We start from the raw sequence: 16,278 nt of genomic DNA on the forward strand, positions 1-16,278 counted from the left end.
ACTGCCAAATATATTTCTCTAGGGACAGGGACATGCTGCCCACGAATGGCACAGCCTTCCCCTATGCGACTTCCCTCCAGTCGCACTGCTCCCTCAGGTCATCAGACAGATCAGGGAGGACATACGCGCAGTCCTTCTTGTGGCCCCTCCTGAGTTGACACAGCAGCTCTCAGCAGCCCCTGAGGAAATTCCCCTGAGGAAGGACTTCCTTTCCCAAGCGTAAGGAACAATCTGGCACCCCCAACCAGAGTTGTGGGCCCCTTCACTTCTGGCCCCTCGACGGGAGCCGATGAACCTCCCTGTGAGAGTCCTGAACACCATTTCAGAGGCTAGAGCTTGTTGGTCTTTATATCTTAACCTTCACATCCATGCGCCCTGGACCAGGGCCACAGAACGACTGTGGTTCCGCAGTTCTAAGCACGGCACGATAGGACTAGGTTCCCATTGTGTCTAGCGACACAGTATGTGTGACCCGTATCAAAAGTGAACGTAACTTTGGTTCACTAAGATAAAGGGAACGAGTACTGCATCACCGGCCGTGCTTAAATAACCTGATTCCTTAAGCCAGAATGCCCACTTATATAGAAGGATAGCCCCGCCCCTTTCATCAGGCTCTGGCGGGCTTTCTCCCCATAGGCTTGTGCAGTTTCAATTGCGTTATTCTATAGACCTTATGCGCCAGAGAAACGAGGGCGCTGCCATCTTTAAAATATTGTCTTTTAACTTCTGTTTTTGCGGTCGCCCTGTATATTTCTATGGCATTGCTGTCCAGGAGTAATTAGCTTTTGAAGTGGATTTACTTAATGTAAAGTTAACGAAAGTTATTGGACTGTGATGTTTAAAGCAGATGACTCAACAAATGTCAGTCGACCGGGAATATTTTAAAACGAGCCGTTCATTAATAAACACGCAGAATCGCTGTGAAAATGCAGACCGGAAGTCAAAAGACAATGAGTGCAGCGCTGAAAAGGGGCGGGGCTACATAAGGTCTATAATCTTCTGTAATCGAAGAAAAGGGAGTTTTCCCATTGCGTCTAGCGACGCAGTACTTGTTCCCGTTATCTCAGGGAACCGACGTTACGTCAGTACTTTTTATTTATTTATTTGAAGGTATTTTTTATTTATGATGACAAAGCTGAATTTTCAGCATCATTACTCCAGTCTTCAGTGTCACATGATCCTTCAGAAATCATTCTAAAATGCTGATTTGCTGCGCAATAAAAAAAATTGTATTATCATCAATGTTAAAAACAGAAAAAAAAGTAAAAAAACAGCATTTATTTGAAATATTTTGTAACATTATAAAAATCTACTGTCACTTTACTGATCAATATATTGCATCCTTGCACAATAAAAGTATTAACTTCCTAAAAAAAATAACTATCTTACTGAACCCAAGCATTTGAACGGTATATTGTGAAAGATTTGTTGTTTTTTGTCCATGCAATGCACATCAATTGGGCCCAAAACAACATTGATTGAACTCAACAAGTTTATTGTATGCAGTTTATTTATACAGGCTTGGAATGACACATGGGTGAGAAATTTTTTTTTAAATGTTTTATATTGTTTGATTGATTTTTGAGCAGAACAACCTGAACACACACACTGGTTAGGATCTGTATAATTAAACAGTGGGATGTTTAACATCTTTCAGTTTTTTTTTAATATACAAGCACATAAGGTGATCATTCTGACAGCTGAAGCTGCAATGCAAAACTCTCTTCACAAAGCTAAAGTGCTTAGCTTGCTACCCCTGCTGGTGTGGGCTGTTTTTTTCAGCAGGAACAGTCTCTCACAAACACAGATGCACACAGTTACTGGCCCCAGCTGTCCCGGTCATCGCTCTCATCCGTGTTAGACTCATAACCGGATGCGATACCCGACTCTCTGAATCCAGCTGTGTCCAGTGCGCTGAGGAACTGGTTCTCTGGAGGAGAGCAACCTCCTGACTGATCTTCATCCTGACCCTGACCTGAGTCACGGTCCTGCTCCGGCTTCTTCTCCTGGTCTGAAGATTCTGTGAAGAAACGAAAGCCATCCAGCCGAACCAGGCTGTTTGAGAGAGGGAAGCCCCCTCGAGCGCTTGGGGGGGGATTCGGGTTGGGGTCACGCGATGCAGCTGGCATGTTGGCACGCAGGGCGATTTCCAGTAGACTGTCTTGGGATCCCACTTCATGGAGGAAATGGCATAATGGCATGGTCAGTAAGAGAATAACTCAGAGGTGTCATCACATTTACCTTCTTTGAAAATGACTTGATTATATTCTGATGCAGATTTCTGATGCAGTATTCAACTTCTATTAAAGGATTCTTTCACTTTAATCAATGAAAATTTTATCATAAAATATGTATACTACCTTTCAAAAAATTGAAAGGGAAAAGTCTCTTATCTGCATTACTTTGATCAAAAATACAGTAAAAACAGTAATATTGTGAAATATTATTACAATTTAAAATAACTGTTTACTATTGCAATGTTTTTTAAATGTTATTTATTCCTGTGATGTCAAAGCTGGATTTTCTGCATCATTACTCCAGTCTTCAGTGTCACATGATCCTTCAGAAATCATTCTAATATGCAAACAGTTGTGCTGATCAATATTTCTGTGAAAACTGTGATACATTATTTTCAGGAACAGCATTTATTTGAAATAGAAATCCTTTGTAACATCATAAATGCTCTTACTGTCACGTATGATGAATAAATGTATTAATTTCTTTCCAAATCAATCTCAAAAACAATCTCAAAAACAATCTTACTCACCACAAACTTTTGAACGATAGCATATAAAATAGTAAAATCTACCTACACAAAAAATATTTAGAATATAAAGGATTTGTAAAGATTTTTTACTACTAAAGCTGTACATACAAAAATCTTAAAACGTTTTAAATGCTGTCAGCACATTCCTATTGTACCCTTAACATATATCCAAACACACAGGTGTAAATATTACAAACCACTGCCTACAGATAGTATTGAGGTCAAGCCCAGCCTGGGACACATTTTTTGGTGCTTTTATAGACTTTCATTATATGGAAAAGAGCAGCATGAACATTTTTACTTTTGTGATCAGTGGAAGAAGAAAGTCAAAAAAAGAAGACTTGGAACAACGTGATCAGGAGTAAATGACAGGATTTTAATTTTAGGGTGAACTATTCTTTGAAACAGACTGAATTATCCTTTAGCCTGGCACACATGGTAAAGCTGTGTGCCAGGCTGTATGACTATAAAGCTGCTTTGATTTGTATTGTATAAAGCGCTATATAAATGAAGGTGAATTGACTTGACATGAAAGAAGTAAAGAGATAGATCTCTTGAAGGAATATAACCCGAGACTCACAGGGAGAGTTTTTGTGTGGTTGAGTGCGAAGCTCCAGCTCTTGCACGTGTTTGACCAGAAGCGAGAGATGCTGCAGGAGTTCAGTGTTCTGTTGCAGGAGCTGCTGGACTCTCGCCTGAGCCTCCGTCCTGGCGCTGGTCTCCACCGACAGCTGCTGCTGTAGCAGAACCACCTACAGAACAACAATTAGATTGTTACACTTCTGTAAGAAGAATAGTGCTTACCTGTGCAAAACCTGCCACTAAGATGATAGGATTTTCTGGGTGGTTGCCAAGGCACAATGTATTTTGGGTGGTTACTTAAAGGAATAGTTCAATTAAAAATGAAAATTATGTTATCATTCACTCAATCTCAAGTTGTTTCAAACCTGTATGAATTTCTTTCTTCTGCTGAACACAAAAGAAGATATTTTGAAGAATGTCGGTAACCAGACAGTTGATGGACCCCATTGACTTCCATAGTAGGTAAAGAAATACTATTGAAGTTAATGGGGTCCATCAATTGTTTGGTTGCCAACATTCTTCAAAATATCTTCTTTTGTGTTCAGCAGAAGAAAGAAATTCATACAATCTATCTATCTATCTATCTATCTATCTATCTATCTATCTATCTATCTATCTATCTATCTATCTATCTATCTATCTATCTATCTATCTATCTATCTATCTATCTGCCTGTCTATCTATCTATCTATCTATCTGCCTGTCTATCTATCTATCTATCTATCTATCTATCTATCTATCTATCTATCTATCTATCTATCTATCTATCTATCTATCTATCTATCTATCTGTCTGTCTGTCTGTCTGTCTGTCTGTCTATCTATCTATCTATCTCTCTGTCTGTGTCTGTCTATCTATCTATCTATCTATCTATCTGTCTGTCTGTCTGTCTGTCTGTCTATCTATCTATCTATCTATCTATCTATCTGTCTGTCTGTCTGTCTGTCTGTCTGTCTGTCTGTCTGTCTGTCTGTCTATCTATCTATCTATCTATCTATCTATCTATCTATCTCTCTGTCTGTGTCTGTCTATCTATCTATCTATCTATCTATCTATCTATCTGTCTGTCTGTCTGTCTGTCTGTCTGTCTGTCTATCTATCTATCTATCTATCTATCTATCTATCTATCTATCTATCTATCTATCTATCTATCTGAGAAAGCGTTTAGACATGTGATGTGACCTGTGCGGAGGCAGCTTGACTCCTCTGCTCCTGCTGCTGTAACTGCCTCTGCAGGAGCTGCACCTGATGGCTCACAGTTAGAGGGCTGGAGAGAGGAGACTCCATCACCAGCACTGGTGCTTCACACACCTGCATGGAGAAAGTAGGAGATACATGCTGTTTATTACCTTTAAGCTGACATTTGCTTTGCAAATGAGGGCCAATTAAGCTACTTAGTACCTAATAATCAACCATGTGCATGAACTGCGATTGACACTTTGGAATCTATTAGTTCTTTTGAAATGTATCACACATTGAGAATAGTTTAGTTTATTTGTTAAGGTTAATAGGAGTGACCGTTTTCTTTCTATCAACCAATCATATTCAAGAACATCACCATAGCCATGCCATCTTGAATTATGGAACATGTTATCCACTTACAATCTACTTATTACAGTGACAACTCTTACTGGAGTGGCCTGGTGTTTCTTATTTAACATCACAATAGTTTATGGATGACCCTTTTGTGAGTTTGAAGGTAAAACCTTTCAATCACCTGCTTAGATACTAAACCACTAGCTAGTAAGTAAAGTAAAGTAAGTAAAGGTCGGCATGAAACTCAAGTTGTGATTGTCTTTTCTTCCCTATTGTGACGTATATCTGAGTGTAACGGCTTCTCGAATGAAAATATGTAGGGCGGGACTTGATTCTGCCCATGGATAATTGATTGGATGGTGTAAATTGATTTACACGGAGACCGTTTTCAAAAACTTGCACTTTGAAACCCGTTTTCAAAGGTTTGCATTTTCAGACACCCAAAACGCACTTGACGTGTAAATGAACGGGCAAAACTCATAAAAAGTTGTACTTTTTAGTTGAAAAAGGTGTCATCTAAACAGCCCCTTAGGCCCAGAGGAACATAAAAAATGAAAAACACTGGTCTCATATGTTCGCTCTTATGATTGCTGTAAATGAAAGAAGATCAGCAGATTCACAGAACAGATTCCAGAACAGACAACTTCTGCTGTATCAAAGTCATTTTGCAAACCATTACAAGTACATGAAAGCTTTAACCTCTGTGAAAGCGCAGTTTCCTAAAAACTCCCCAGTGATCTAATACGTGTCAGCATGGACAGCTTTCATATCTTATTCATTAGAGTAAAGCTAAAATTCTAGAAGTGTCTAAAATGTGTATCCTAAAATATATAATTCATAAATTAGCCCCATCATTGCTGGAAACAGTTGGCATGTTAATAAACAAGACTTATTGGAAAGAAACTACCATCAATGTCTAAAATTCACTTTTAAGTGTCATTATAAGATTCCAAAGGATATTTGAACTAAACTTCAGACAACTGTCTAGTAAATATCCTTTTTTAGCCCTAATTTTGATCATGGCCCAGTTTCTGCCCTAAAAACCATGTGGGATGAGCAAACTGTAGCATCTATAAATAACAGAAAACAGGGAAAACTTGAGCTATATTTAAAGAGACAACACCTCAGACATCTTCTTTCTTCTAATTTCTTCTAAAAAGTATGGCTTTCTGTTGGTAAAATTTTATTGAGTCAATGTGAAAATGTGAAAAAGAAATTAAGAATTTGAACACATTTGTTCTTGATATTCTGCTGGCTGTGGGAACTCGTTCAAACTGCATATCAACCTTATAGTCAGGCAGAGGACTTTACCTTGTCATCTTTTTCCAGGCCAGCGTTGCCTGATGTCTCAGTGGTGCTGCCAGTAACCGGATTTTCATCTTTGCTTCTATCCTCTTCTCCTTTTACAAGCCATGCTGCCAATTACAGAATAATCAATGGAAAGTATCTAGTTCACATAACAATATAGATTTTTTGATGGTTATGATTTTAATGACTGATCTTAATTTGTCTTCTATGAAAATGGCAACACTTCAGATGAAATGTAAGTTAAGGTCAATGTCTTCTCACCGTCGGCATTGTCTAGACTCTGTTTATGGCACACTTCAAACGCCTGACCCACGGTCCGCACTATCCTCATGGCTTGGCTCTGAGACAGACAGTAGATCTTTAAGCAACCGAGGTTTATTGAACATGTCAAACGTGCTTTTTCACATGCAGGTAAACATCTGTGGATTTTTGTTTGATATGGGACAAAAAAAGCTGTACTGGGAGAGACAGAAGAATTAATTAACATTTGAGAAAGAAAGAGGGATTTTTATAGAAGAGGATGACAGATATAAGGGAAAGAGAAGGAGTGAGTGAGAGAGGGAGAACATTACACCCATAAGTCAATTACACATTATAGCAGTGCTGTCAAAGTGATGGATTAGTTAATTTTAGATAGACCATGGCGCTCTGGACAAAAAACCCAAGCCAAAGAGACTCATATCAAGTAGCTTATGCCAAAATCAGTTTCTTTTTCTGGAGAAAACGGTTAACCTGTTGCTGTTCAAAAAAATCCCATGAGACAAATTTTTTGCAACAGAATTATTAAGAATAGTCATAAATGGTATTGTTTCAATTATATCAAAATTGATAAAAAAAAATTGTGGATCTATCTATCTATCTATCTTTGTGTACTGAACCCCTGTCTGTTTCGTTGTACTATGTTTTCGCTCTTACTTATTAAACTGCATATGGATCCTAACGACTCCACCTTGGCCTCTTCACAACAATGCGATTGTTGGGCAGGGCTCAGCCCAGTAATTGCTGCTTGCAGCTTTATTTTCATTACCATTTGTCGGCCAGCAGCTAGACAGCATTAACAATTCTGCTGATTTGTCATTAAGATAATGAATTGCCACAAAGATAATGTAACAGAAATGTAGATTACGTCCAATGAAAACCAAATGTTTAATGTTGTCTGCAGGGCACAAAAAAATGTATGGACAATATGAACTAATGTAATATTTTCAGAGGCAAGACAGCACTGACCCAAACGGGCTAGTGACTGTTTCATCAGCCGACCCAAAACTCTCTCACATTAGTCCTGGACCAGACGGCCATCCTTATTGTTGATCCCTGTTACTTTAAATCATCTGATGAATAAGATGACAGCTAAATAATATAAGTCCAGCATTATTTATTCACCCCTAAGATGTCCCATTTTGCCATTTTTATTCCTGGACAACCAATCAATATTATTAACATATTTGTGCCAAATGGAGTATTATCAAATGTCTAGAGGATTTCCTTCATTATAGTGAGGTTTACCTTTCTCTTGGATTTGAAGACATTGCAGTGGAACACGTTGCTTTTCCTGTCTCTGGCTATATAACTGAATATCTTCAGGTCCTGTGAGTCATGTGAGACGTAAAATATTCTGAAAAGAAAAAAATGACTAATGAGCTACAGCAGTTGACCTTATAACTGTCTCATTGCCATGGCAACAACAAGGCCAACATGCTCTTCACTGACTTGGTTCCTTTAGCATTACAGGAGTACACATGTGCTCAATACATTTTTGAAATAACAACAGATTTTGGAAATACAACAGAAAATGTTACATTAAATTAGTGTCAAGCTAAAACTCAAGAAATGGATCCATTTCAGAATGATGTTGGTATTGATTGGTACTGTATTGTTTAATACAATATAACTAAAGTGGACTGCCACTAGTCACTGTTGATGTTACTGCTAAACAATCCGCTTACGCTCGCTGGAGACTGTTTGTTGCTATGGGGATTTTGAAGACATTCTGCTTTTTGTTGCAGCTCACGGAGCCAAATGATTTTGATGTGACGTGTGCGTGTGCGTGTACAATGGTAAAGGTCATCAAACCCCCATAGGCAGTGTCACTCCAGTCAAGAATAAAATTAGTAATCAACTCTCTATGGAAATAAAATGTGGTAAAATTACCTGAAAATGGGGTCTTGGGCCAGTGTCACTTGGCTTTCATCCCAGCTATAATCATATTTCTAACACAAATATTGAGTACATTTTTAGTCAAGAAATATATTAATAATTTATAATAATTAGTTGTATATAATTGTACAAAATACACAACATTAATTTATATTTATAAATTAAATTACTTAAATTATTAAAATTAATATTTTGAATGAAATTATGAGAAACGCTGAAAGAGCTCACCTTTTTCTTTTTCCGCAAAACTACCTTGACACCATCCACTGACACAATAAGATTGACTTTCTTCTTCTTTATGTTCTTAATTTTAAACTCATACTGAAAATTATACATAAAAATAATGAACTGAATTGAAAACTGATTGAATAAACATGAATCATGATATAAACTTTATCATGCTCACCACCTGTTCTGTTCGGGTCATTTTTGACCCAGTTGAGAATTAAAAACATTGTAAAAAAAATATCTCTCTTTTTAAATTAGGTTTTTTTTTTTAAATGCTTTTTTGAAAAACAAAGATTTTATCATATTTAATTTATATTTCTGGAATGTCAAAATATTTGTATACATTCTCATGTTATGTGTGGGTCACATCCTCATAATCTGTATACATGTATCTTCAATCTGTACCACCACTGATGAGATGGTACAGATTGATGAGAATATTGTGAAAACATCTAGGTAAGCAAGCACTATCAGTTTTCACATACAAAAATCAATAGGAGAGTGGTGTAACATTTCTGAAGATACAGTTAAGTCTATATGGGTCGTTTTTGACCCGAACATAAAAGGTGTCATTTTTCTAACAGCCTACATTTAGGTCAGTAAACAAGACCAGATGAACCAAATAAATTCATCACTACTTAGCCTTTGAGTAAGACACATCACTTAATTTTACAGAATAACTGGTTCTGTAACAAGTAAACTCGAAGTAGCATTTTGATAAAGTCACTACATAATGTATAAATAAACAAACAAGTATGAAAATTGTGAATTATAACACATATATCTCAAATCAAATAGATTCTTCTAAGTGTCAAGGAAAGGAAAACTTGAGCAACCTGCAATGATAAGACAATATATCAAGAAAGATATCAACCTCTAATGAAGATGCTTTTGCTTTTAGAAGACTTGCAGTCTTTGGAGAACTGCATAAGTAATCAAAGACTAGGAAATCCACAGGAGTGGGATTAAAGGAGATGCACTGGGCATACTAAAATGTGTCTGGGTTAAAATAACTCTCTTTTATCCAAAGCTTTGATTAACGCTACATGGACCAATAGCAAGGCGAGCTTATTTCTAAGGAGCGTGTTTGTTCTGCTGCTCTTAGTTCTCCTTAAATACATGAAATAGATAGCGATATCAGAAAAAGATTGAGAGCTATGAAATACTACTGACTCAATTGATTGATCAACAGAAAAGCTCCCTGAAGAGAAATCTTGTGCAAACATGTCTAAACATTGCACAAACATATTCTCTTTGATGGAGCAATGTTGATTAAAGTAAACCGTGCTGATGCTGCCAGCACACTGGTGCAATCTCATAGCAATAAACACAGCCACACTGGACTCAGCAGAGAAGACACGAACAAACAGGTCTTTACATTGGTTCCATATTAAAAGAATAAACACCTTCCACCACAATAAAAGGGTTTCATTCATCAGTCCATAAAGTTTACCTTTTATAACTAGTTCTTCAGAGAAAACTGTTTAATTATTAAAGAGATAGTTCACCCAAAAATGAAACTTCTGTCAATTACTCGCCCTCATGTTGTTCCAAACCAGTAAGATTTTCTTTCATCATCAGAACACAAATGAAGACCTTTTTGATGAAATCTGAGAGATTTCTGTCCCTCCATTGACAGCTACGCAACTACCTCTTTGATGCTTCAAAAAGTTCATTAAAATCGTTCAAATTTTTTTGAAGAGCCTCGATCTTTTATATGATACAGATTTAATTTAGGCTAATTTACACATATAAACATTAATCAGCGAACATTAACAGAAGCTCAACCAAACCTGCTTAACGCAGGAGAACAAACCTTATTGGTTCTTGTAGAAGCTCAAACGTGCTGCATAACACACAAGAATGAACCTCATGTAGTTCTTTTGGAAGCTCAAACGTGCTGCGTAAAACGAGAATGAACACTATTGGTTCTTTGAGAAGCTCAAACGTGCTGCGTAACATGTGAGAATGAACCTCATTGGTTCTTGGAGAAGTTTAAATGTGCTGCGTAACACGAGAATGAATCTCATTGGTTCTTGCAGAAGCTCAAACGTGCTGCGTAACACGAGAATGAACCTCATTGGTTCTTGCAGAAGCTCAAACGTGCTGCGTAACACGAGAATGAACCTCATTGGTTCTTGCAGAAGCTCAAACGTGCTGCGTAACACGAGAATAAACCTCATTGGTTCTTGCGGAAGCTCAAACGTGCTGCGTAACACGAGAATGAACTTCATTGGCTCTTGCAGAAGCTCAGACGTGCTGCGTAACACGAGAATGAACCTCATTGGTTCTTGCAGAAGCTCAAACGTGCTGCGTAACACGAGAATGAACCTTATTGGTTCTTGCTGAAGCACAAACGTGCTGCGTAACACGAGAATGAACCTCATTGGTTCTTGCTGAAGCTCAAACGTGCTGCGTAACACGAGAATGAACCTTATTGGTTCTTGCTGAAGCACAAACGTGCTGTGTAACACGAGAATGAACCTCATTGGTTCTGGATGAAGCTCAAACGTGCTGCGTAACACGAGAATGAACCTCATTGGTTCTGGCAGAAGCTCAAACGTGCTGCGTAACACGAGAATGAACCTCATTGGTTCTTGCAGAAGCTCAAACGTGCTGCGTAACACGAGAATGAACCTCATTGGTTCTGGCAGAAGCTCAAACGTGCTGCGTAACACGAGAATGAACCTCATTGGTTCTTGCAGAAGCTCAAACGTGCTGCGTAACACGAGAATAAACCTCATTGGTTCTTGCAGAAGCTCAAACGTGCTGCGTAACACGAGAATGAACCTCATTGGTTCTGGATGAAGCTCAAACGTGCTGCGTAACACGAGAATAAACCTCATTGGTTCTTGCGGAAGCTCAAACGTGCTGCGTAACACGAGAATGAACCTCATTGGTTCTTGCAGAAGCTCAAACGTGCTGCGTAACACGAGAATGAACCTTATTGGTTCTTGCTGAAGCACAAACGTGCTGCGTAACACGAGAATGAACCTCATTGGTTCTTGCTGAAGCTCAAACGTGCTGCGTAACACGAGAATGAACCTCATTGGTTCTTACTGAAGCTCAAACGTACTGCGTAACATGAGAATGAACCTCATTGGTTCTTGCAAAAGCTCAAACGTACTGCGTAACACACGAGAATGAACCTCATTGGTTCTTACTGAAGCTCAAACGTGCTGCGTAACACGAGAATGAATCTCATTGGTTCTGGCAGAAGCTCAAACGTGCTGCGTAACACAGGAGAATGAACCTCATTGGTTCTTACTGAAGCTCAAACGTACTGCGTAACATGAGAATGAACCTCATTGGTTCTTGCAAAAGCTCAAACGTGCTGCGTGACATGAGAATGAACCTCATTGGTTCTTGCAAAAGCTCAAACCTGCTGCGTAACACATGACAATGAGCCTCATTGGTCCTTGCGGAAGCTCAAACGTGCTGCGTAACACGAGAATGAACCTCATTGGTCCTTGCGGAAGCTCAGACGTGCTGCATAACACGAGAATGAACTTCATTGGCTCTTGCAGAAGCTCAAACGTGCTTCGTAACACGAGAATGAACCTCATTGGTTCTTGCAGAAGCTCAAACGTGCTGCGTAACACGAGAATGAACCTCATTGGTCCTTGCGGAAGCTCAGACGTGCTGCGTAACACGAGAATGAACCTCATTGGTCCTTGCAGAAGCTCAAACGTGCTGCGTAACACGAGAATGAACCTCATTGGTTCTTGCAGAAGCTCAAACGTGCTGCGTAACACGAGAATGAACCTCATTGGTTCTTGCAGAAGCTCAAACGTGCTGCGTAACACGAGAATGAACCTCATTGGTTCTTGCAGAAGCTCAAACGTGCTGCGTAACACGAGAATGAACTTCATTGGCTCTTGCAGAAGCTCAAACGTGCTTCGTAACACGAGAATGAACCTCATTGGTTCTTGCAGAAGCTCAAACGTGCTGCGTAACACGAGAATGAACCTCATTGGTCCTTGCAGAAGCTCAAACGTGCTGCGTAACACGAGAATGAACCTCATTGGTTCTTGCAGAAGCTCAAACGTGCTGCGTAACACGAGAATGAACCTCATTGGTCCTTGCGGAAGCTCAGACGTGCTGCATAACACGAGAATGAACTTCATTGGCTCTTGCAGAAGCTCAAACGTGCTTCGTAACACGTGAGAATGAACCTCATTGGTTCTTGCAGAAGCTCAAACGTGCTGCGTAACACGAGAATGAACCTCATTGGTTCTTGCAGAAGCTCAAACGTGCTTCGTAACATGTGAGAATGAACCTCATTGGTTCTTGCAGAAGCTCAAACGTGCTGTGTAACACGAGAATGAACTTCATTGGTTCTTGCAGAAGCTCAAACGTTCTGCGTAACACAAGAACTAACCTTATTGGTTCTTGCAGAAGCTCAAACGTGCTGCGGAACACGTGAGAATGAACCTCATTGGTTCTTGCAGAAGCTCAAACGTGCTGTGTAACACGAGAATGAACTTCATTGGTTCTTGCAGAAGCTCAAACGTGCTGCGTAACACGAGAATGAACTTCATTGGTTCTTGCAGAAGCTCAAACGTGCTGCGTAACACAAGAACTAACCTTATTGGTTCTTGGAGAAGCTCAAACGTGCTGCGTAACACACGAGAATGAACCTCATTGGCTCTTGCTGAAGCTCAAACGTGCTGCGGAACACGTGAGAATGAACCTCATTGGTTCTTGCAGAAGCTCAAACGTGCTGCGTAACGTGAGAATGAACCGTACTGGTTCTTGCTGAAGCACAATTGTGCTGCGTAACACGAGAATGAACCTCATTGGTTCTTGTAGAACAGGGATGGGCACCTTCGGTCCTGGAGGGCCACTGTCCTACAGAGTTTAGCTTCAACCCTAATCAAACACACCTGAACAAGCTAATCAAGGTCCTCAGGATTACTAGAAAATTACAGGCAGGTGATTTTTTTCAGGGTTGGAGCTAAACTCTGTAGGACAGTGGCCCTCCAGGACCGAAGTTGCCCATCCCTGTTGTAGAAGCTTAAACATTCTGCGTAACACGTGAGAATGAACCTCATTGGTTCTTGCAAGCAAACATGCTTGAACTTCTGTTGACTACAACTTATGTGTGAGTTGATGAATGTTTATACTTGAATAAAAGCCTAAATTCAATCTGTTCATCATATAAAGTGATCGTGTCTCTTCAGAAAATTTGGACTAAAACGCTCAATTCATATGGATTAGTTTTATGATCTCTTTATGAATTTTTTGAAGTGTCAAATTGACAGTTGTGTAGCTGTCTATGGAGGGACAGAAATCTCTCAGATTTCTTTAAAAAGATCTTCATTTGTGTTTCGAAGATGAACGAAAGTCTTATGGGTTTGGAACGACATCAGGGTGAGTAATTAATGACATCATTTTTAGGTGAACTATCCCTTTAAGAGCTTTGAAACCCCCTTCTTTGGAGCTTTGGAATGTTATAAAGACATGCTATAATGCAAAATGAAGAAGAAATATTTAAGGTTTGGCACTATTTCTAGGTCACAAATTTAAATACATTCGTGACATTAAGTTATTAGTAATTAAGATAATGAAAATGTATTACCAGTAATATCCCCATTCTTAAGATATGCTATTCTTAAGCTATGCTATTCACACATCATTCTTTCAAAAAGGTCAACTGTCTGTTTCTGTCTGTAAGATAATTGTCCTATCCTTCATCTTACAAATTCAGGAACCCTTACCCGTATTTGTCTCATAGCGGCCAGAATTTCAATCCTGCTTTTAGGTCGCACAATATCCAGGCTCCCAATGAACTGTGGCAGAAAATGTTAAAACAATATGATAAACAGTACATTTTCTCAAAAAGTCAATGAATTGCATTCATGCCAGTGTAACAGGTGAAGTACGTACAGTTAGCCACATAATTGTAGACCCTTACATTACAGTGCCAATGTAACATTACACATTAATATAATATAGTTGTTACAATCCTTTAACATGATTATACATATTAAGTATAATCAGAACTTGCATAAGTCATACTCAGTGCAATTGCATGGTAAGAAGTACACTATAAATTGTGAGCCATTTAATAAACAAGTGCATTTTTGTTTCTTAATATTTACCTTCACCTCGAATGTGAGTCCATGCTGGAAATGTCCTTCAGCAGGAATCCTCTGATCCATTGAGTCGTCTACCAAATTATATTTACTTTTCTCCAGCATTATGTTATACAACAGAAATATCGTTCGATGCCTTTATTAACTCAAAACATGCTGAAGCCTCTTGGCTGCACTGATTTCTGAGGGTTTTCTCATAGAAAGATGACGGCAGTCCTGACAATGTCCAAAGGCACAGGCAGAGAGGGTTTCAGCATCATTTAGAGTAAATATGATTCAGTGTTTGTTTCATACCCAAACAGAAGGTTCAAATCGCGTACGCCGTCTGTTTGTATGTCTGGATTTCCAGCATGATGATAAATATCCCAGCTGTCACCGTTGGCGCAGACGGTCCCTGATCCTGAAATTCTGTGGAGTACTATGGAGAGAATGCTTATCTATTAATATTCAGCAGAGAAGCCATCGCCATTGGAAGGTTATCAGGCAACATCAGCGCGAGCAAAGTAATATTCATGAGACAAACATTACGGTTTCCAGGCAAAGTCGGCATAAGATGTATGTCGCAGTGTAAGTCGCTTTGGATAAAAGCGTCTGCCAAATGCAAATTTAAATGTAAGATCATTAATATTCGTCAGCCAACCTTCAGCGTAGTAGCATTCGTAATTTCGCGTCCATTATTTAAAAAAGGTTTACGAACCTTCTGTCAGGCTGTGAAATACTGGACTTTGGAAACACTTATGCTGACATCTTGTGGTTAAACAGGTGAACGCGCCTGATGAGTGCATTGCTACATGCAGGAAAACACCTGTCAATGCACGGTGTGTGTGTGGCCTGGTATAGTTATTTCGTTGTACTAAATAATGAGCAGCTAATTGTGACATAGCCTTAGTATAAAGGGTTTTGTGTCACTTTGAATTATAGAAGTGGCAATAGATATTATTTGCGTAGCTATACATGGACCTCAAACACACCGCGTCTTCTCAGTCAGGTGACTGTAAATGCGCAAAAACTGTTTCCATTGCAGTTTTGCGAAATATTCCTTTTTCGAATTGCCTGCAAAACCACCTCATGCGAGCGAAAAAACTTTTTTGCGATAAACGGGAGTTTTTGCGAAATTACGTGTTGTGCTTATTTTCAATTCGCAATTTCAATTTGCGCAATTTAAAGGGTAATGGATACGCGGCTACTGTCTAATGCAGACAGGTTTTTTCAACGGTTCGGCATAAACGAGGCACTACAACTGCCAATAACCAATCAGCAAACCTCAAGATGACTGACATTTAATTTAGCTAATTAAATTATATTTTTCATTGCAGGGCAGGGCCAGGTAACAATGCTAGACCAATCAACAAACTTTAAATGAAAAATTAAATGACTGACATATTATTGAAAAAAACAAACAAACGGGCGGGGCCCATGGGCTTGAGCCCAGTCAAGCCCAATAAGTCCGGCCTTGGACGCAAGAACTGTTGACGACTAACTATGGCAAAATCAGGACATGTTATATCACTTTAGCTTTAAACCTGCACTGTATTTTTGCTGGGGTTTGGCATAACACGACGAACACCTAGTCTGCCAATCTGTCAGAACCTTCACCATTTA

General features: G+C 39.1%; 1 protein-coding gene across 6 annotated transcripts; it reads right to left on the minus strand.

Moving 5' to 3' along the window:
- Nucleotides 1-1,338: 1,338 nt before the first annotated feature.
- On the minus strand, nucleotides 1,339-15,367 carry nos1apb (nitric oxide synthase 1 (neuronal) adaptor protein b). 6 transcript variants are annotated; one of them, XM_079877210.1, is made up of 11 exons: nucleotides 15,317-15,367; nucleotides 14,683-15,084; nucleotides 14,299-14,370; nucleotides 8,579-8,671; nucleotides 8,345-8,403; nucleotides 7,700-7,808; nucleotides 6,455-6,533; nucleotides 6,197-6,300; nucleotides 4,532-4,660; nucleotides 3,348-3,519; nucleotides 1,339-2,173 (listed from the first exon to the last, which is right to left on the minus strand). In XM_079877210.1, exons 2-11 carry the CDS (start codon nucleotides 14,779-14,781, stop codon nucleotides 1,818-1,820), a joined length of 1,272 nt encoding a protein of 423 aa, XP_079733336.1. In that variant the 5' UTR covers nucleotides 14,782-15,084; nucleotides 15,317-15,367; the 3' UTR covers nucleotides 1,339-1,817. The 6 variants fall into 6 exon arrangements, with proteins under 6 accessions (XP_079733336.1, XP_079733335.1, XP_079733338.1 ...); XM_079877209.1 differs by having other exon boundaries at nucleotides 14,683-15,094; nucleotides 15,317-15,356; XM_079877212.1 differs by lacking the exon at nucleotides 15,317-15,367 and having other exon boundaries at nucleotides 14,683-14,750; nucleotides 14,971-15,273.
- Nucleotides 15,368-16,278: the final 911 nt, after the last annotated feature.

The sequence above is a fragment of the Squalius cephalus genome (genome assembly GCF_949319135.1).
Source record: "Squalius cephalus genome assembly, chromosome: 7".
Taxonomy (NCBI): Eukaryota; Metazoa; Chordata; class Actinopteri; order Cypriniformes; family Leuciscidae; genus Squalius; species Squalius cephalus.

Coding starts and splice junctions, on each gene's coding strand:
- nos1apb (XM_079877210.1), bottom strand. CDS start 14,781: ATGCTGGAGAAAAGTAAATATAATTTGGTAGACGACTCAATGGATCAG. Junction 14,371..14,682: donor GACTCACATTCGAGGTGAAG/GTAAATATTAAG, acceptor TTTCTGCCACAG/TTCATTGGGAGCCTGGATAT. Junction 6,301..6,454: donor GAGTCTAGACAATGCCGACG/GTGAGAAGACAT, acceptor TGTAATTGGCAG/CATGGCTTGTAAAAGGAGAA.